Source organism: Sinohyriopsis cumingii, chromosome 10 (genome assembly GCF_028554795.1).
Source record: "Sinohyriopsis cumingii isolate HCF-2022 chromosome 10, ASM2855479v2, whole genome shotgun sequence".
Classification (NCBI taxonomy): domain Eukaryota; kingdom Metazoa; phylum Mollusca; class Bivalvia; order Unionida; family Unionidae; genus Sinohyriopsis; species Sinohyriopsis cumingii.
Window position 1 is genome coordinate 112,473,717 of NC_142970.1, and position 23,466 is coordinate 112,497,182.

The window sequence follows — 23,466 nt, forward strand, 5'->3', positions numbered from 1 at the left end:
CTCAACATGTCTTGATTCTGAGGTCACGACACAATAACGAAAGCTAAAGTTGTTTAATTGATGTACTTTTATAAATGACCACATGTACATATCTGGGTCTTTCTGCCTCTGAATTCAATCATTGTAAATATCAATATATTTTCCCACCCAGCTGCCAGTCAAAGCCTTTGAACTTGCTGCCCATCTATTGCATCATGTTCTTTTTTATGTACTCTTATAAAATGGCAACATGTACATCAGGGGGTCTTTCAGTCACTGTATTCTGTCATTGTAAATATCAGCTCAGCTAACTGATCAACACATTTTCCCACAAAGCTGGTGGCTGACGCAGGACTGGCAAATCTTTGAATTCTGCCACACCTATTATATGCGAAGGACTCCCGCCTCGGTGATTTTCTGCGTCCCAGATCAAAAATTGGCGTCCAAATACGCGTAATTAAGTGTTTCCGAGATCTCTGTTAATGCCTATTAAATACATATATCATAATAGGGTAGCTATCTCTATAGTGTTGAATTTACTGCCCAGAAGTTAAATTCCTGGTGAAGAGAATAACCCCATGATCAACGTCAGTTTCATATATAAACTTATGTTTTCATAACTGGTAAGTGACTATATATGGTTTAGTGTGTTATTCTCCATAGTTTCCACAGTTATGATCTGGTGATAAATTTCTGGTGTATGCATGAATCCTGGAGCCAATGTTAGCTGCATGTATAAATTTGTCTTTGCCCAGCAAGTGAATATATGGTTAGAAATTTATGTAACATATACGTAAAATCAACTTGACTCTCCCCAAAAAGTGTAAACTACAAAACTATCCATTACTATTACCCACAAAGTACTATTTTTGCATCTAATTCACAATACGACTAAACCAAATAGTCCTGCCTTACATCTGCTAATCAAAAATATTTTATAAATCTGTTACAATAATATAAACAGCATAAAATAATGTTGTCGGGTAAGATTCTGTATTAAAGTTTTATACAAGAAATAAGTTCTTTTTAAAATAAATAGTGATCAATGAATGGATAATACTAATATTGAAGCAACATGAATTCAGGAAAGAAGTACATATTTTGGAGCATAAAAATTCATGAATGATATTAATATTTCTTATTACTTTTGATAAATAATGCCTTTTAATATTTTTATAATAAATTTAATCAGTATCTAGTTATTAATTTAATTCTGAGGAAAAAATATCCAGCAAGGACAAAAAAACCTGCAAAAACAGGTCATCTCTCACATGAGGTCATTTCATCATATAACTGATTTGGTTCATGCACTGAAAATCTGGTCACTAAGAATGGTTGTTGCATATAACAGTGGTTTTTCAAGTCAAATTTAAATATACATAGTTGATAGATGATAGCATAAATGAATGAGACACAAATCCATTTACATCTCAAACAGTACCTTCTATATGAAATTTTTCTTTCAGCTCAAAAACAAGGTCATTCCTATTTGACGCCTCTATAGCATTCATCAGCTGCAGAACTTTATCATGATCATCCATGTCGTAGCTTCGGTTGAACCATGTTGTCAGTGCTTTGCGAATCTGGTTCAATGCTTGTGTGGGATTATCCATTTGAATTCTCTCAATTTCTGCCTGAGTAAGGTGAAGGTTTAGTGCCACCAAGTTCCAATCGGCTCCAAGTCTGGATGCAACATATGCCAGTCCTAGATCCGACAGCAAATTACCTAGATGTAATAAAAGGATCTTTTGAGTTTAAAAACTGGACAATTAGCAAAAACGTGCTACTGACAGCCGATGAACATGTCCAAACAAGAACTCTGCTAATGACTTCCATAATTAACTCACCTATTTCGACTGCAAGAACAAAATGAAAAAGATCTAATGTTTCCTACCTAAAATATTTTCTGCATGTTCTTTTGTTTTCTAATTTCATGGTGGGTTTCTTGGTAGTCATATTATGTTTTTTTATGCTATACGTGTTGTCTAATGTTGTAAAGCGCTTAGAGCTTCTAAAGATTAGGCGCTATACAAAGTCCTCATTATTATAATAATTATTATTATTTTATTTATTTTAAAAATTTTCAAGAGAGTGTTAGAAAAATAGAAGGATAAAAAAGAACACCTTTGCAGTCACTGTGATTCTACTTTTGCAGCGACTGAGCAAAATGACATCTCATGTCCTAAAAATACAAGAGTAAATTTTGGGTTCTGAGGAAGCAGAACAGAACCAATGTGCCTTCCCGTATGTCATAAATGGTGATTGATGAAGACAGGGACTACACTGGTATTGTCATTAGCATGGCAGACTCGCAACCAAAAGGATACGAGTTCCAATCCTACCACCATGACAGCCCAAGCTGACTAACGTGGTGGGTCTCTCAGCAATGAACTTTAATCTAATTGTCATAGCACTAAACAATCATTTGTGTTCCTGTAACATGAAATAACAAACTGAATCAAATCTTTTTTCTCCACCTCTACTACAAGATTTCATCTAGTTACAGTCTAAATATCTGCTTTCCTATTAAATTGTGTTGGGTTTTTCTTTATTTATGTACCAACCCATCATATTCGTGCTGAGGTACTTTCCTCTCTACCTGGATTTTCTCCCATCAATTTTAAATAAAAAATCTAATTCTGCAAAATCTGGAATGCTAAACATCACAGGTGGCATAGTGATCAAGCTTCTCAAATCTGCAGGCCTTTCACATTTTTTAAAAGTTGCTTTGCTCACAGGCAAGTGAGATATCTAGTTGTACTTGCTTATTTCAGTGTTTCATCTCATCTGCCTAAGCATGTTACAGGAAGTATCAGATTTAATCTCTCCTGTTGGATTACCTTTTTCTGGCTATCTTCTTGTCCTAGTTAAGATTATGCTGCCCCAGGCAATGGGAAATGTAAATATACTTGCCCCAGTGAAGATTATGCTGCCCCAGGCAATGGGAAATGTAAATATACTTGTCCTAGTGAAGATTATGCTGCCCCAGGCAATGGGAAATGTAAATATACTTGCCCTTGTGAAGATTATGCTGCCCCAGGCAATGGGAAATGTAAATATACTGGCCTGGTTTATGTGCAGGAATTGTATGGAACATACTGAAATATGTAGGAAAGATGTCAGGAAAGGGATATTGATTTCCATCCATGCTTTGCAAATTAGACAAAGACGAATCAGCTTTTGGATTTAATAACAGAAACTTCATCTTTTCACTCAAATGTGATCTCTCAGTAAACTTTTTAAAACAAAAAGCATCAAAGCAAAAAGCTACATAAACTAGAGAAAAGTGAGCAATTTGCTCATGTACACATCTTGCATTCCATCCCAACCCTTGCACATGTAAATATACCCCTACCCATCCTTCATTCCATCCCAACCCTTGCACATGTAAATATACCCGTCTATTTTGCATCCCATTCATACCCTTGCTTACGTAAATATACCACTGCCTACTCTGCTCCCATCCCAACCCTTGCTTATGTAAATATACCCCATACCATCCTGCATCCCATACCCCCACCTGCTCAAGTAAATATACACCTACCCATCCTGCATCCCATCCCTACATTTGGTCAAGTAAATATACACCTACCCATCCTGCATCCCATCCCTACATTTGGTCAAGTAAATATACACCTACCCATCCTGCATTCCATCCCAACCCTTGCTCATGTAAATATACCCCTGCCTATTCTGCATACCATCCCAGCCCTTGCTTATGTAAATATACCCCTGCCTATTCTGCATACCATCCCAGCCCTTGCTTATGTAAATATACCCCTACCCATCATGCATCCCATCCCCACACTTGCTCAGTACATGTACTGGTACTCACATAATTTTGACAGACATAAAATTAGTGAAAGTTCAAATCACTGCAACTATAGTGAGGGGCACCATGATGCAACGAACACCCTGACCAACTTCCAAACAAGCATATGCCATGGTATTCTCAAACTAATACAGAGATTTGTTATAATTTTATAAAGTCAACATACCAGTACCATCAACAGTGTCATAAACTCCCTGTAAGAATTCCTGCACTGCCTTGATATGTTCCCCAAGGTCATCCTGAAATTCTGGAACAATAAGGATGTTAAATTTTGAGAAAAAAGAACCTGACAGGAGTATTATGCATGTTCTTCCATAGCAAGCTAATGAAATTAGACCATACATACAGACAGACAGACAAATGACCTACATCCTTCTGGTGATTAGCATCTTCAAAATCAGACTTTCTCATCAAATTTGCTCAGATGCAGTAAAACCCCATTATAACATGCTTTGTTATGGCACAAAATTTTACATGGCAACATTGTGGTGTGACTCCTGAAATTTGCAATAATTTCATATATTTCTTGCAGCACTTCAAAACTTCAGTACCAAAATAAACAAGTCTGACCCAATAATTTGGCAAGATTTGTGTCCGAAGAAAAAAATACAGCTTCTTGCTATTTTGAAAGACATTAACTCCTTAACAAGTTGATAATTGTTAATCTAATTATTATTGAACCATCAACAACAAAACCATTTAGTTTTCTTTGTGTTCAGTGAATGATGTGAACAACTGTTGCTCAGGATAAACAACAGCCAACAAATGTCTGCTCAGTGATCTGGCATACTCAACCAAGCACCAAATAATGTGGTGGTCTTAAAAGTTTCTCACCAGAATTTATAAATTAATTGACTCACCGAATTTATGGAAACAACAGACAACTAATGCCTGCTCAAACAACCATTCATTCAAACCTGCTGAAACAAGATTACTGCCCAAAATGACAGGAGCAGTTTTACTCATTGCCTTATCCACCCACTATGGTCCTAATTATTTTATTGTAGAGACTGAAATGAGACAACAGCTCCAAATCACTGACCAATGTAATCATAAAGTCACATGCTTCTAGCTGGCACTGCTATGGACCACTGACAGGAACAGAACCGTTTATGTTGCAGAGGTGGAGGGATTTGCTATTATTATCAAACATACAACCAGGGCTTGAAAACAGTGTTAATGAGTGGCAGGTCCAGGACCTGTAACCCTCTGAGGAAGCCGGGCCTAACATATATAAAAACAGGTATGAGTTGTTCAATTACCGTTTTAAAAAAATCTAAAGAATTGGGCTACATATATGGCTCTATTAATTATGAAAAATGCATACATGTATACATGAAATCCATTATAATATAGGGACAGAAGTTCCCGAAGTCAGGGCCTGGCTAACAATCAATAAACTCTGGGCCTGGCCAACAACCAATAAAGTCAGGGTTTGACTAAAAAACAATATAGTCAGGGCCTAGCTAACAATCAATAGTCATGGTTTGACTAAAAACAATATAGTCAAGGCCTAGCTGACAAACAATATAGCCAGGGCCTGACTAACAATCAGTGTAGTCAGGGATTGACTAACAACCAATATAGTCAGGGCAAGGCCAACAGCCAATAAAACTACTAATGTTTAGCACAAACTTGTGCATTCTGATTTTTAATAATCTGTAAAAAATTATATTGCTGGTTGGAAAAATAATGTTGAAAATTTTCATTTTTATCACCCCAATGTTACATGTGATGCATTTGTCTGATTGGTTATGTTATGTTCAACAACTTGCTTTGTCTTTTGTCTAAGAAAGTTAAACAATATAACACTGCTTTGCTTAAAATCAGATTTTTAAATAATTATAATTGATTGTGTATGGTCAAGAGAATATATAACAAGAGCAGCATCAAATCAACAACAGAAAGACTCCTTTGACATAAAGGTGCTAAGTTAAAAAAAAACACCCAAGCAAGTTGGCACACCACCGAGAATATATAAAAGCCAAGAGGTGCATAAAGGAACATTATATATTGCAAAATGAAAATAATGACACAGAATATAAATATAGGACTAAATCAATATCTGAAAATACATACATGTACTAATACATTACAGACCTAACATACTAAACAATTAATACACTGTACCTAAATAATTCTATTTTCAGATATGATCAGAATTATCAATGGCAGACAAATGTTTCAAGAAAGTTGGCAAATTAAGGGGCAATGAAGAAGCTGAATACAAAATATTATCAACAGATGTGGTGTAGCTACTTCCAAAACCAAGCCTGTCAATTGCTGGCCCCCAAATAATGTATGAATTTTAAAGAGAGAAATCAAATTCTGTTTGTCCGTCCTTAATACATGAGTTACGTTTTCTACGCTAATAAAGTTATAATACCAATTGTTTGGAACATGAAACAATGATGCAACTTTTGTTGTTTTGTACTAATTGCAAATGGTCACTAACATCTTAAAAAATACGAAGAAAATGTTTCATATTAGAATATTTGTAAATTCCTAATATGTCTGAAGTTATTGCTTGAATTATGAGTACATGATAAATGGACACATTTTATATACATCTCAGCCATGGGGCCCCTAGTGGCCAAGTGGTCTAAAGCACTCTCTGTTACAGATCACTGCCATCTCACCTCTGTCTGCATGGGTTCGAGTCTCGGATTCGGCTAATGTGGGTATGTGAGAAAGCTTCCCAGCAGCTTCTTGTGGGTCGGTGGTTCTTTCCGGGGTTTTCCCAGGTTCTTCCTCCACCATTAATACTGGCGCCATGTATAGCCTATCATGTGCTGAAAATGGCGTTATAACAACATCATCTTAACCATACCGAAGCTGCTGCTGATTTTATTCATTATGTAGTTGTAATAGATTTATGATTATTATTATCCAGATATTAAAAGAAATCATCAGTTAAATATCTCATTTGTCCATCCTGTTATGCAAGTTAGAAGTAAATGACAGCAATGATCTGACAATATTTTAAAAGGAAAACTGATAGTTTTCTTCCAACTGTTATTTTATTGAAGACAGAATACTAGATCACTGATCCATAACATATTAAAATTTGGGGAATATTTCAGGATTGGCTGAAGAGCTTAGTTTGTGACACACAAACACACACACAAAATATGTACATGAAATTTTCCTACCATCATCAAGAGGGTACACAAAGCAGGCTGGTATGAGTTGGTCTGGACTGTTTGGGCACTTAATCCAGTAGAGACTTCTCGGGCAGGTGATGTCCACAACCTCTCCTGACCACATATTGGGCTTCCCTCTTTTCGTTAAGAGGCAATGTGAACAAATGATGAATGTATCAAACCTCACAAATGGCCACTCCTGTACAAAAATAACGAAATATTTCAATCTTCAATATTTGCAAATCTCAAAGTTTTTCTCGCTGGGAACAAGCTTTTTCAATCTCCAACTTCTTCCCAATTTCTTGGTAGTTTGCGAACACTGTTTTATATGACTGAAGACATAGCTCCATGCAAAAATTTCAACATAGTCAAAATTATATAATATAAGCTGACCGCCTGTCCATAGAAGAGACCATCATACAGAAATACCGTATATACTCGCATATAAGCCGACCCCCAAACGGAACAGGTATAAACACTAAAAAGTGCACGATCCATGTAAAAGCCAACCTACAACTCCAATAAGATCTAAATGCATTTATTTAGGCAAAGTTATATTTTTAAAAATTACATAAATACTTATCTCGCGGTTGGTGTGCACGATTATTAAAAAGAAATGGTATAAACTTGTTTGAAAAGTAATTTTTTTCATTTTCTGTTTTCTTATTGTTTCTGCCTAATTTAGATTTGTGTATAATTTGATCGAACGATGACAAGAATTTAGCATTCTCTAGTTGCTGCAACACTACATCTCCCTTTTGACTCGATTATTGTTTGTTTATGCATTATTATATTAGACATTTTATATCAGTGCATCGGTAATTACGTTTTTAAAACTCACGATTTTTGGGGTCGCTCGACGCCTACCTCCCGATTTCTCAAAATGTTTCCGATTTTTGCAGAGAACAGTTAATACATTATGTCTTTGATTTTCATCTCTTGTAAACAAGAAAAGTCCTACATGTTCTGTTGTATCACCTGAGAATTATTGTTGCGATGAAATAATTATTTTACTATAAAGAATTCGCTTCTTCACTAAATAGAATGTTAGGTTTAAAAATTATTTATGTATATTAATGATTTTTTTTACCTCTACAATAATACAAAAAAATTTTTAAAAAATAAACCAGAACAAAAAAGTAAGCCACAACAATAAAATCATCAATTAATTTCAATCTCAAAAATGATCACTACCAATGTGTAATTCCTTCTGCTATGGCGCCATTCCCACGAAAGAAACTTACATGAGTAAACACCTGGCATTTTTATACCGTATATACCGATGATAATTACCATCGTTAAATTAAAAGAAGGAATGAAAATACATACCACGCAGCAAATGTCCTCAAAAAACTAATTTAGAATACATGTTTTATAATAAACAATACTAAATGCTTTACAAGTTGACAATAAGGGAATATGGTTGGATATACAAAGAAGGGAAAATAGTTGCCACATGTATGGTACCATAAGGCTGGCTATTTTGGTACCTTTAGTTCAAAAAAACTGCGAATCCTTTTATTGCCAATCAATCGTTGGTGCTTGAGTAACACACAATAGTGTAGAACGTGGTTTCTTTGAATTACAGCCGAGGGCCAATCATTTTCACAAAATAGTTGCATGGATAAGGATTAACTTTTAATAGTGGCTTTCTTGCTTGTTTATTTAAGACTAATCTTTAGCAATTGTACAGTTTGACCACAGCTGACCAGAATATGAAAATAGGGCACGTCCTGAGGAAAAATAAGACACGTCACAGGGAGAAACGGCGAGTCCTTTTGTTAATTTAACGCATATTGGACCAGGAAGATAAATCAATATCTTGTGAAAACAAGGCTTTAAAAATGCCACGAAAAACCTCCCGATTTTAGGTCCCAGTCTCTATTTTTTTTATTCAGTCTCCCTACTTGGCTTTTGAAAAGTTCATAGGTATTCCTCTGACCATGTTTTACAAAACTATGGTAACTGTGCTAATATTAAGGAATAAAAGGCAATTACACATCAATGTACTCGTATAGTTACTGGTCAAAATTCCCTCTTATCACAAGCCGGTTTCAGGGTTTTAATGATTAACTGGCCTGTATTTCTGTCGCAAAACGAAATAAATTCACTGACTATCAACATAGGAGATGCTGAAACATCAAGCTTTCCATTGTGTGGAAAGTTATGATGTTTGTTCAGCTAAAACATAAAACTAAAATTGACTGATGTTGATCTTAGTCGAACTATATGAGACTTTTAGTCTTTATTATTACCACTCTTCGTGAACATGTAAATTATGATGGTTATGTGCCTTGTACAATTAAACATGTGTACCTTTTTAAAAATATTTCACCAATCTGTAGGATCGCTTATATCACTGACAATGAGTAACTCGTGAGCACATGATTCAATGTAAATGAAACAGCTATTAAGGACCAGTTGAAATGTTATCTTGAAGAATGCAATTTGGTCGAAACAATGAATAAAGCAAAATCTGCATATAATATGTTTGGGAATAAGTAAGGATTTAAGTGATGCTATGCACACTTTGCACTGTGTAAGTACTGTACATTATAGTTCAGCATGGTCTCCCTGGTAAACTCAACCAGTCCACAAATTATGAAGTCCGTACTTACCTTTATTTAACTTCGTGTTGGAGAAATCAGAAAATATGCACATGCAAAATAATAACAAAATCAGTCATAGTACTGTGTAACAGTTTAGTAATTGACGGGTCACCGAAAGTTACTCCTTTTTATATGCCTATCTCTTAGGAAAAATTATTGTTTTGTGTCTCAAGATTTACAGCCATTACAGTAGTCAACAAAAAGACCTAAAAACTGTCAAGTTTAGACATTGGCCTTGAGATAAGCCAACCCCCCCCCTTCCAGGCCTTTATTGTTTCATAAATTATTCTGCTTATACGCGAGTATATACGGCATAATTACTGACAACAGGCAACTGTATCCACACTAACAGTGATGAACAAATTCCAGTCCATGTTTCTTCTGGCTTTTCATGACATACTAGATATCTGAACAGTTATGTATGGGTGAGATCACCCTACTTAACTGTACAAGTCTTGCACTGAGTGGGAAAGGACAGAGGAAACTCGCATTAAACCAATTCATTTGCCATGTCATCCAATTTTTTAAGTGCTAAAAACAGTAGTTGACTGATTGAGAACAATGGTGAAAAAGAGAGTGGAAGTAACATGTCAAACCTGGAGGAGGAAAAGCATCTCCTTTCGGCATTTCCTCACTAAGAACCACAACTCCGGCAGCTCTGATCCTCGGACACTAAGAGTAACAGAGGCAACTCCATTGGTATTTTCCCGCTTGAGTAGAAGCTTTGATCTGTTTTTGCTAGCAAGAATTCCATCCTTCCAATCCTCACGGCTGGAAATGTAGCTCTGTAAGCGAGCTGACACCTTTTCAAAGAAGTTAGGTGGTTCTTTTCTTGGGAACTGTAGCTGGAAGCATATTATAATGTTCTCTGGTGGTATATCACTTGGCCACTTTTGAGAAATATCTGCTGGTGGTTCTGCCGTTAAGAACCATGGGAACTGCAAAATTCTACTGGCACCAAACAAAGCCGGTGAACTGACAGATGGAGCAACCTCGTAGCAGAGATCAAACCTGAGCATAAGATCTATGAACATTTCACGAGCATCAATTGAAAGATCGCAGAAAAGAAGTGTGTAGTGAAGCATTTCCTGCGTCATCAGGCCATGATGTAAAAACTCTTCTTTCTGTGTCTCAAATTTGTGTTGAGTAAGACCTGTAAAATTAAGTACAACAAATGCAAAATTCACACATAAATTTGCAATACTGTGATCCTGTAGTTTCTATAACCGTGCTATTTTACGCTTTTCTGGCCAAAATGTAAAGAAATACTGGACTTCCAAATACCAGCAAATAATGAAATATTGCACACTGAAATACTATTACTAAATAATAATATATATAAAATACAGATAGTGAACCTAAATTTTCTTAAATAGTTGTTCATTTATAAACTACTATTGTAAAACTTAAACTAGCATCTGCCTTTGATTTGTCATTGTTGGTATAAGTTTCATTTTAACAGTAAAATCATATAAATTCCATTGGGTTAAAGAGGTCTTCCCACTGGGTTAAAGAGGACTTCCCACTGTTAATGTCTTAAATGCTTTGATTTTGCACAAATGACATTTGATTCTCAAGTGCTCAAATTGCTTTCTCATGCTAGTGATTGCTAAAACTGGCATTGGTGATTTAAGTTATCTCTCATTTTAACAAAAACAATATACCTGACAATTGAAAATTTGGTGGCTTGTGCTGTTGTCGGTAGATTTTTGTCTTCCAATCATTTACACTTAACTTGTGCAATGGAGAAAGCCTGCCAGTAGCTTCTCATGGGTCGGTGGTTCTTTCCGGGGTTTTCCCGGGTTCTTCCTTCACCATTTATACTGACTGCCATGTATAGCCTATCTTGTGCTGAAAAATGGCGTCAAACCCTACGACAACAACAACAACAACTTGTGCAATGTATTTTACAGGTTGTATAAATGAAGACAAAATTCAAACATAGTGTAACATTAAATTTCTCAACAAAATTACATGCAGAAATGTATAATTTGGCAATAAATCAAACATGTAAAAGAAAAATTAAAATAATAGTCAGAATGAGTGGGGTTTAACAAGATTTTAAAGATGGCTGCCATGGTGGCCATAAGGAACGTGCAATCATCTCCATTATCATGTAGGACCATCTAAACATCTTGTAGTAAACATTCCATGTTGATGAAACCATTCATTAGGAAGCTATACTAATAGCAAGATGTTCAATATGGATTCTGTGATGGCCATATTGAATGTCAGCATTTTCATTTAAGACCAACTAGGTCATGGAATGAATATGAGTGTGTGAAGGCCATCCCACAAGCTCTTCTGGTTTGTGACCAGTACAGCTAAAACTGGCATGCTGATGCCAATCTAAATGTAAAGAAAAACAAAAGAGAAAAGACTACAAAGTTCAGTTAATTTACAGTATTACATCATTTCTCCTCTGTTCAGTGAGAGTTTTCTTTGCAAATCTGTTTTCATTCTTAGCAAATTTGTTTTAATTCATAGCAAATCTGTTTTCATCATTTTAACTTTCTTTCCCATGCCTTCTTCCTCAAATATAAAATGTATGGTTTTTTAAATCCATTTGGAGTCAAATAGATCTCTGCATTTTCACTTACACACTCCACTAATAATCATTTGATTGGTTTTCATAACTGTTTATGTCCAAGTCCCACTGAATCAGAACTGCACACTATACCTCATATGTAACACCACAAACATACTAGTTAATGAAATTTAATGTCACTGTCAAGAGCTATGTATCTGGCCATACTCATCTTAATAGTGTAGCAACATTCAGATTTCAGTCCATGATCACTACAAGATTAGATTCAAAATTTCTCTTCATTTCTGTAGTTTCATTATTAACCTTGCATACGACTTCTCTGGTAAGATGGCATCTGCTGACAAATAGTCCACTTGCTGGTGGGCAAGAAGTGCCAAAACTTAAAGTATAATGTTAATTGAGGTTGTTGTCAGGTTTATCAGCACATGATAGGCTATACAGGACAGTCAGTATATGGTGGAGGAAGAACCCAGGAAAACCCCAGAAAAAAACACCAACCCACAAGAAGCTACCAGCAACCTTTCTCACATTCCCACACTGGCAGAGCCTGAGACTTGAACCAATGCAGACAGAGGTGAGATGGCAGTGATTCGTGACAGTTAGTGCTTTAAACCACTCTGCCTCTCAGGGCCCCTGTTAATAGAGGTAAAGACTGCAAAGTTCAATGGGAATTAAGACCTTCAGAAGATCATCAAATTTTCTTTCACCAAGATACTGGTTACATATTCACAAAGATGAAGATAACAGAGGTTTCTTTATTTTTGTTTCTTCTTTTGATGAGACTGCTTTTGCACTTGTATATTTCTCATAGAATTTTGCATGCATCATGAGAAATGGTCATGAAACAGGTTCCAGGCTATTGGGAAACCTGATGGTGACTATGAAACAGCCAAATAAAGTTAATGAGGTGTGGTTATCTCCTGTCTGAAGAGGGTCAATTATTGTTGGTTATGAAATTTTATTATTCTGATTAGAAATACCTAACTGTAGAGTTTCAACTGCAATAAGTATACATTTTCCTGTCATGTTTGTCTCACAATGGCCAAGAATGATAAACTGTCTTCTTCAATTCTGACCTCTTTATTCAGCTGTTTCATGTACATACCTGCCAGCTGTCCATAATTCTCTTGGTATTTAATCGCCTCCTTGTAGTCATGACGGAATATAGTCCTCAGCATCTCTACAAGTGTTTCTGGGCGATGAAACACGATTTGGCTCAGCTCAGGGTTATCCTGGTACCAGAGTATTTCCCCTGTCACATGCAAGTATTTCAACACCATTGCCATGCTTTTCTCTGGTGAACCCTGTAACATGTACATTGACTGGTTCATGTTCTTCATTGTTCTTTCAAAGATTGCCAGTGTCTGAGACCAGCTTAATATTCTAGCCTTTTGTTCCTGAAGAACTGTGAGGAACTTGTACCATGACTGAGGCAATGGACGTTCCTCCGAATTCTGCAGCATGCTAAATAGGTTCAACTGTAAGTCATGCACTCCAGTAAGCTCCTCCGCACAACTCACAACATAAATCATGTTGGGCAATGTCACTCTAGTGGTTAATATCCGTCTCAAATAGTTGGCTTTGTCTCTCATTCTTTCAACAGCAACATCATTGAACTTTTCACCAGACTCACGGACTGTAGCATGCTGTAGCTCTGACTCAAGTCGCTGTAACTCTGTCTTGAGACCACCAAGCTTGCTCTTTTCTTCCGTATGCATTTTATCAAGAATGTCCTGTATTTTTTCCTCAATCTCCTCTCTTGACACTAAATCTGAATGAGTGCAAACTAACATAATTGAAGCACCGGGTGCACGATCTGTGACTGCCTCAATCCAATTGCCAACCAGGTCATCATACAAATCTGGACAATACCTGCTAACATCAAAGACCACAAGATGCAGTGCTTCTGGAGTTAAAAACATATGGTGAGCTGCTGAATAAATGTGATGTCCACCAAAATCTAGAATCTGAATGCGTAAGTCTGCCTCTGGTTCCCATAAATGGCGCTCCATCACCCATGTTCTTTCATGTTCAGCAGTGAGCTTAGATCGGCCCAGTATAAGAGCATTGCGCAAACTGGTCTTACCAGCTTGGGATGCTCCAATAAGAATCATTTTCCTGCGATGTTTCGCCTCGCAGATTCGTAACTCTTTCAAGTATCCATAAAGAGAATTGATCCCTTGTTCACAGATGGCCTGTGGGGGAACACTCAACTGATTATTTGTGAGACTGATTCTCCCTGTTTCCTGTAAACGTACAAGCTTGTCTAACATCAATGGCAGGCGTTTTAATTTATTATTGTCTAGAGTCAGTTCCTCAAGTTTTCTAAGCTTGTATAATTTATCTGGAAGATACTCCAGTATATTCTCATGCAGCTGGAGTTCAAGAAGATTTTCACAATTACAAATCTCATCAGGGAGACACTGGATTTTATTATGACACAAGTACAACCCTTTTAACATCTTTAGATTAGAAACACAGCTCGGTATCTCTTCCAAGTAACTCTCACTAAGATCAAGGTATTCTAGGTGTTTTAGTGTGAACAATTCCTTTGGAAGTCTAAGAAGTGCATTCCTTCTCATGATGAATTTCTTCAAGCATGTTAGACCCATGACTTCTGACGAGATCTCCGTAAAGTAATTGTTTGTAAGGTCCAGTATCTGTAAGTTGCTGAGAAGAAAAATCTCGGCTGGAATCCACGAGTTGAGTTTCATGGCCCCAGTCAGGTCTAGGTACTTTAGCTGTTTGCAGTCAATGATATTTTTGGAGACATGCTTCAAGAAATTTCCTTTCATCTTCAATGTCTGCAGTTGTGACATTTCACTAACCTAAAAAAAGAGAAATAAATAGATATGTTACCCTCATAAAACATCAATGCCCTATTATATTCTCTTTTGCAATACTGTTATGGCCTGTAACTATTGTACACATTCTTAAATTAATTGTTTCATGTATACAAATATTAAATGGAGATAAATTATTATCTTATGGGGTCCAATGTTTACATTTTTCAAAAGATTTGTCTTTAATAATGTGCAAAGCCCAAGTTAACTTAAGAGTCTGCATACATTCGAAAAGGTGAGTAACAAAAGGGCACACACTAAAAGCATAAACAAGGGCCATAACTCTGCTCAAAATAAAGAGGAGAAGACATCTGAATTTAAACGATGTCTACACTGTATCAACAAGGTCCATACACTGTAAAAAAAATGGAACATAAATGATGAATACTCTAAAAGGTATGTTTACATCAAAATCTAGGAGGCAGTGTTTATATGAGATTACAAGGGGATATTTTGAATGATTCACAAGTTATGCTGTATATAAGTAACTTGCATTATAAATATTATTATTATTATTATTATTATTATTAATAACAGATTATTTCATGGTTGATGGACATTGCTGATAACTCTGTCAAAAGTGAATTTGAACAATCAGGATATATTCAATGATTTATATGATGGGCTGGTTATAAGCAACTTCCTTTAGGAAAATATGAAATCACTAATAAGGCCCATAACTCTGTTAATAACCCCTTGAAGGGTCTGATGCTCTACTGGCTGAAAAGAATTTCTAGAAATTCAAGACAAGACAATTTCTTCCTTCATTTTAAGTGATGTGTTGTTGTTGTTCTTGTAGGGTTTAACACCATTTTTCAACACAAGATAGGCTGTATATGGCAGGCAGTATAACTAGTGGAGGAAGAACCCTGGAAAAACACAGGGAAGAACCACCGACCTACAAGCTACTGGCAGGCATTCTTTAGTACCCACATTAGCCCAGCCTGAGAATCAAACCCATGCAGACAGGTGAAATAACAGTGATCTGGAACAGTGAACACTTTAGACCAGCATCCACTCAGTGCCCCTTAACTGATGTGTATTGAAAGCAAGAGATATTTTTCAGCAATAACAAGATTTTAAAATTAAATATTGTGTCAGATTGGCTCCATTTTCATTTAGGATCAACAATAAATCATACAAAATGGAAAACATTGATATGACTACCCATTTAGAAAAAGTAACGAGCACAAGATTATCAAGATGCGCCATGGTCGGTATCAGATTGGTACCATATCCATTTTGGACCAACTAGACATCATGTCTTTTGATGAAAGAAAAACATCAATATGAACAGGCATCTAGAATAGTAGCAATAACAAGATTTTCAAGATGGCCATTGTGGTAGCCATGCTGAAAGTCAGATCAACACCATTTTCATATTCAGCCAACTAGACATCACAAGTCCTTCATTGAAAAATGATGCAGATATGACCAGTCACTCAGGAGAAAATAGTAATAACAAGTATTTCAAGACGGCCAGTGTGCCAGCCATACCAGATGCCTGAACATGATTTTCATTCAGGACCAACTAGACACCATAAGACGTCTTTCAGTGCAAACCCCGTGCTGGCCAGTCATTTAGGAGGAGTAGCAATAACATGACTGGATGTCCGAACAACACCATTTTCATTCAAGACCAACTGAAGCATGGGATAAATGTGCATGTGATGTTTCATGTAAATTGTACAAGGAGTTTAGAAGTAGTGTTAACAATCTTGTGCTAACAGATGGGCAGACAGTGGACACCAGACTACCCTGTAAACTCTCCTGGTATAATCAGTGAAGCTAAATAAGAAGTAAATAAGACAAAAACCATGAAAATGCAAGTCTGCATGACACAAAACTGCATCAAGATAAATATTGACAGATTTCTCAGCTATATTGTTTACAAACATCAACCATACTGGATATCTGACTGACATATTTTTATTTTTTATTCAAGACCAACTATATACCATAAGAAGGAATTTAGTAAAACCTCATTCTGATATGACTTTCCATTCACGAGGAGTAGCAATAAAAAGATTTTCAAGATGGTTGCTGTGGTGGCCATATTGGATGTCAAAGCAGAACAATCTTTATTTACAACAAACTAGACATTATAGAACTTTGGTGAAAAGCCCATGTCAATAAGACTTTGCTTTCTTCGCATTCTGCATCACTCTCATTGAAGAAGTTTTAGCATTTGTGAAGTGAGTGAGTCAACATTACTGGTAACATCTGCTGAAACATGATTCATTCTCTGTCAAAGAGAACCATAAATACTCAGTTTGTTCCTTTTACACCCAATCAAGATCAGGAGTGGAGATATCTGCCAGCAATGAAGTGAGAAAGTTAGACATTTTGCAATGATACAGTATCAATATGAATGTCTTTAAACCTACAATGCTACATCACACCTTTCTTCCTTATTAATTGGGAAAGAACCAATAAAATTATCCAGGAATAAAAACAAAAACATATGAATTGCCAATATGAATTGTATACAAATTTTATAAACAAGCCAAAATATTTTCAGATACATTTCACATTCCTCCATCATGGAGAGAAAATCGAAATTAAGCTGATACAAACAACCCATCTCAGTTGTTTCAGGGCAGAAGGGAAGAGAGGCCTTTGCACACTACAAGCCACTGCTAAAGGCATTTCATCATTTACCCCCCACAGGGATCCTGCCCACTGCATCCCTTGCTACTATTTCAACCTCTTCTGCTACTGTTTTTCTTACTGGAACCTCATTTACAGTCATATACAGTCTCAGCAATCAATAACTACATATATTCCATCACTGCATACTGACCTGGTCTGGTATGGTGTGGATTTGATGCCAGCTGACATCAAGGTAAGACAACTCTCTCAGCTTACAAACAGCTTCTGGAAGCACAGTAAAGCCACCTTTGGGATACCACTTCCTGGACAGGTCCAGCCTCTCAAGATGCTTGCAGTCTGCGAGTTCAACTGGCAGGCTGTGAAGAAGGTTTCCACTGAGGTTCAAAACCCGCAGCTGCACCAGTTTGCCAATATCAGAACTGATATCATCTATATCATTCTCATTGAAATTCAGCTCAACAAGCCGTGCTAATTGGAAAATTGGGGATGGGATGGTGGTGAAATAATTGTAGCTTAGATTGAGTTGTACAAGGTTCTGACATGTGCAGAAGGAATTCGGAAGCCGTGTCAGGTAATTTCCAACCCCATTAAATCTCTTCATTGAGACAAGCTGGCCAAAGGATGTACCACCAACAGGGAAGGAGAGCAGTCTAAGAAAGGGTAGACTTAGACATTCAAGTTGCATATCAAACAGACTACGGGGGATCCATCCTTTGTATTTTCCTTCTGGGACAAGCAGACTGTCCCCCTCACCATTGGTTCCTGGCACCAAATACTGCTTCAGTACCTCTGAAGCCTGACTAGCTGCAGTCATTCTGCTGTTTGCCAGCTCATTTTCACCTGTAAAGGAAAATGTACCATGTTGTATAATATGCATAATATACATATAAACTTACTTTTTTATTATTTGTTTCATAAGCACTTATCAAGAGTGAAATCATGATGATACAATTCATTTCAAGTTTCTCCATTTACTATCAACATGCCTTAAAAGTATCTTACCAAAGCTGGTAAATTACAGATAAAGTGGAAAAAGGAAAAAAAGGCAAAATTTGAAAGCGGTAAACTTGTAAATAATCATGTTTACAACTGAAGTAGAAGCAGATAAACAGTCATGTTTGTCCCTTAATTAGAAAGAGAATAATTTGGTGTCATAATGACGATTGCTTGTGAAAATTTTGAGTACTGATCTTTATGAAAAACTGAGTTTTTAACAAACTAATGATAAAATCAATACAAAATCACTTGAAAATTTACACCTTTGTGTGCAACTCTTGACTAAGTATTTTTTCCTCAAATTAGGGTTTATTACATAGAAATGTAAAGGGAAAAAACTCACTCATAACCCATAATATCCTTTGTACAAATACATAAAAATTATATCAGTAAGTTCAGTTTTTAATATGACAAAATCATCAAAAATGCATAGGTTTAGCCCCACAAAAAAACTGTGACAGGTCTATGGCAGATAACAAAATAATTAAAATGGATCTCTCAGTAAATAAAGCACACTGCATTTGTGTAAGTTTGTCCCGGCAGGCAAATGTTGCACAATTCGTACATTTCAGAGCCCGTAACTTCAGTTTGGTGCAATGCAGAAAAATCACTGATAGCTTGATGAAAAGAAAAAATTTCAGTAGTAAATCAAGCCATAGATTGTGGTTATGTGCATTCAAAGCCAGAAATAGCAGAAGGAGATCAAGGGTCGGCATGAAACGATGTTTTTGGAAGTCACTTATCTTGTCTCTTAAAGTATGATAGACAGGTAGACCTGCAAGTAGGTCTCCACTTTTTTTTCTGACATTACTGGTAGCAGAGACCAACGCTGTTGGGCTGTATTAAATACTTAAGTTTTACAATGTTTCAGCCTCCTATCACTTCTGACTATCTGACACTCACTAGAAATCAATAAATTTATTCTGACTGACCTTGGATCGCAGATGGCAAGTAAAATCCCTCTCCTTTTGACCCACTACATTAAATCCTTCAGAACACTTACTTTTTTAGTATTAAACCCTTTTAGAACAGAAAATTTAAGCATACATCTAATAATGATCTTTTTTAAATTGTTGACTCATGTATGTATGTATGTATGTATGTATGTATCTACTTATAATAATCTTATGGAGTAGGCGATGAAGAGAATGCCAATTGTACTCTATGTTGGTATGTTACTTTTTACAAGCTCACTAAAAAATTAATCAAGTTTAATGTTTTACTAGAAATATGCAAAGAATGCAATGAAACTAAGTGTAAATGCACAACACGAATCCACTATTTTATTTGTCAAAATTCACAGTCTAAAGTAAACACAGTTGTTGTTGTTGTTGTAGTGGGGTTTAATGCCATTTTCCAGCACATGATAGGCTATACATGGCGGCCGGTACAAATCGTGGAGGAAAAACCCGGGAAGTCCTCCGGAAGAACCACCAACCCACAAGAAGCTACTGGCAAGCTTTCTCTTGTACCCACATTGGCCGAATCTGAGGCTCGAACCCATGCAGAGGTGAGATGACAGTGATCTGGAACGGTGAGCGCTTTAGACCACTCAGCCACTTGGGGCCCCTAAACTAAACACAGAGTTTAAAAATACAGGTTATAAGTTTGTTGCACAAATATCTAACCATGCATAGTCTGATTAAAAACACTATCTGATTTGTGTAAAAACGCAACTTATTAACATGTAAACAACTATGTATTACTGTTAAAGTTACTTCTTTCTCTTAAGTGTCTAATATATCAATGTCTTCTTGTACAGCAGTCTCATGTATCCAGCTGCAGTTAGATCCAGCCAAGTTTTCCCAAATTTTGGGGATAATTTTTTAGGCGGGATGTGTAAATGTCTGTGTTCTTTACAATACTTACTGCTCTGAAATGCTGAAAAACCCAATGGTATCTCCCTGTGATTTCTCTTAAGGGATCAAATCAAACATTTCAAGGATAAGAAAGACATTTCTCATTACTGAAGGATGATGAGCTCTTACAAAAAATCCCCGAGAAGTACCATACAGATTTCAGCAGTTCAGAGCAAAGACTATCATAAGGAATATGATATTTACATATCCCACAACAACAAAAATTATCCAAAAAAGCTGACAAAAGGGAAGCAAATTATAGCATATTGATGCTAATTTATGATGTGATGTAAAAAGGTGCATATATGTATGTACGTATGTATGTGCCTGCATGTATTTATGTACATATGTATGTATTCTCTTGCATTGATGCATACATTTGTAAACAATATTTGATGTTTACACTAAAAATGATCTAGTTAGAAGTTGTGTTAAGTACTAACATGTATGTATTAATAATGTATGCATACATATGCATGTATACATGTTATGTCTGCTATTCAATAATACCATTGTAGATATGATTAAATTTCACTGAAAATACTGCTATTAATAACAATAATAAATTAATATTATTTATTTATTATTATTATTATTATTTAGCATATTTTGTTATCTCAGTAGTTTTCATTTTTTATTTTAAAAAATGTCATCTCTCTCTCTCCAAATTCTGCCGTGATGGCCTATCTAACCTCATCTCCATCCTAAGCATTGGACAATTCCTTGTGACGGTTTCCAGACATTATTCTTGCCTTGGGGTGATGCTGCTATCCACGCATGCATCAGCAATTTAAAAACAGCAATGGGTCAAAAGTAGCGAGATTTTACTTACCATCCACAATCCAAGTGCAGTCGAAATAAATGTATTAATTTCTAGAGAGCATACTATACAATACAAGTGATAGGAGGCTGAAACAGTGTAAAACTTCAGTATGGAATACAGCCATACAGTGATGGTCTCCGCTACCCGTAATGTAAGAAGGAGAAAACAAGTGGCAACATACAATGCTGTCTGGCATTTCTGCACACCTAAGGTTTCTGTCTCCAATACTGAAGCAAAACGCTTACCAAATTCGACCGACTGACGAAAATAGAATACTGCAATGCTTACCATGTGAAAAGAGGCAAGTGTCACCAGAATATTCTGTTAAAAAAAAAATAGTAATTTTGGATACAGTATACCATCCCCATGTTTTCATGACTCGCAATATGTCTGCCTATTCTGTGCACAGCTTTGAAAAATGTAATGTTTATCCATCAGGCTATAGAAATGAAATACATTACTTTTGACTGTTTCTGTCAACATTTCAGTCAAGTAATTAGGGCAGGTTTACAGCTAGTTTTACAAAATTCAACATAATAAAGCCAATAAATGGCAAAAGATATAAAGCAGACTAAACTGATTTTGTAACAAAATTTGTCAAGTTCAACATTTTATAAAAAAATAAGCTATTATGTGGAAGACAGATGTCTCGGAAACACTTAATCACACATATCTGGATGACAATTTTTTTATTGGGGACACAGAAAATCAATTAGGCAGGAGTCCTCCACATGCATGTAATAAATGGGCAGCAAAATTCAAAGGCTTGCCAGTCATACTGGAGTTACATGCTTTGTAAGAAAAGTGTTGATCAATTATCTGTGCTGATATTTACAATGACCAGTGTTTCCCTTTATGCACATCTGTGCGTCATGGACGCATGCTGGAGAAAATTGACGCACACATTTTGTTACCATGCATTTTTTTGACGCAAGGGATTCGCATAATGTGATCAGGATTTATTTAATATCCAATGTGTTGGACGAAGGTTGGCATCGAGTATACTTCAAGCATAGGCATTGACTGGTTCCTCGCTTTGTTTACTCCCTGTGTTGGGCTCCTCTATTTGTATAGCGGAGTTGAACACATGGAACATACGAAATAAGGAACCAAACTAGCATAGGCAATGTTATGATAGAGTAGCTTCCCCTAATCTCGCGAGCTCTCATGCGATTTCCATTAAGCTCTGCAAGATGTCATCTTGATGTTTAACCTCAGTGCTTGTTGCACTAGAAAGTGATCTCCAGATTAAAACGTTGTGCACTAAAAATCATTAGCGAAGAAAGCGAAAGAAGCAGAACACAAAAGAGTAACTGTGGATCTAACTTTAAAGAAAAATGGAGATAATAATTCCCTTGACGGGAATAAGGCACATCCATTAGGATTACCGGTGTGACTTCCGACAGCGTGATTGCCAAGACTGCAAAAGTGAATAATCCTTTCATGACAGGGTATAAGAATTTTAACAAATCTGCCCTCGTTCACCACAAGATATCTGGAGAACACATATTAACCCAAGACATTCTTTCACAACAAAGGAATCAGTCAACTTGCCGAGACAAATGCATTTGGATTACACAGTCAGGGGGTCATTGCAGACTTTATTGGTTTTCAACTTTGATGCAATAAAAGAAAGACCTTAAAGTTCAAGTGTAACTTATTTGAAACAAGATGAATCATTAGCCTCCTTGATTTTTGGATAAATTTGTTCTAGGACGAAGTACAATGAAACCGATGATAGTACACATTTTATGACAGGCAGTAAATTGACTGCCATTCGGTTAAAAAGATTTATTGGGCTTTTTGTATTGGCTTGTATGTAATATGTTGGTCTATAATATTGCTTCTAAAAGATTATAAGGAGACTGTTAAAAGTAAGATTTTAAAAGAAAAATGAACTAATATAATTATTCTTTGAATGGACAATGTATTTGTTTGTTAATTGTGCATGTTGGTTTATTTGTATGTTTAGAGAGAGAGAGAGCATGTTGTGCAAGTTGCAATATCCTATTTCAAGCTGAAAAAGTACGAGTTGGATGAAAATTTGTTAGTATATTTTTGACCCCCACATTTTTTATTTGACCCCCAGTTCTGACACCAAGAGGTTTTATTTACCCTCAGTTTTACACCCCTGGGGGATACACTGAATGACAGAATTTGATTGGCAGCTGAGTGGGAAAATGTACTGATATTTACAATGCTTGAACTCAGAGGCAGAAAA

General features: G+C 36.2%; 1 protein-coding gene across 2 annotated transcripts in view; it reads right to left on the bottom strand.

The window, feature by feature from the left end:
• Positions 1–23,466, bottom strand: part of LOC149791035 (malignant fibrous histiocytoma-amplified sequence 1 homolog) — a 32,613-nt gene that overhangs the window by 7,095 nt on the left and 2,052 nt on the right. Inside the window, exons 2-7 of one of the 2 annotated variants that reach the window (XM_089972937.1) lie at positions 17,758–18,407; positions 13,217–14,939; positions 10,160–10,716; positions 6,964–7,153; positions 3,978–4,058; positions 1,421–1,705 (exon numbers count right to left, since the gene is read on the bottom strand). In XM_089972937.1, coding sequence (XP_089829063.1) covers positions 1,421–1,705; positions 3,978–4,058; positions 6,964–7,153; positions 10,160–10,716; positions 13,217–14,939; positions 17,758–18,381 — 3,460 coding nt within the window. In that variant the 5' untranslated portion in view covers positions 18,382–18,407. Of the gene's footprint in view, positions 1–1,409; positions 1,706–3,977; positions 4,059–6,963; positions 7,154–10,159; positions 10,717–13,216; positions 14,940–17,757; positions 18,408–23,466 lie in introns of those variants that run through there. The other variant, XM_089972936.1, reaches the window with a different exon arrangement.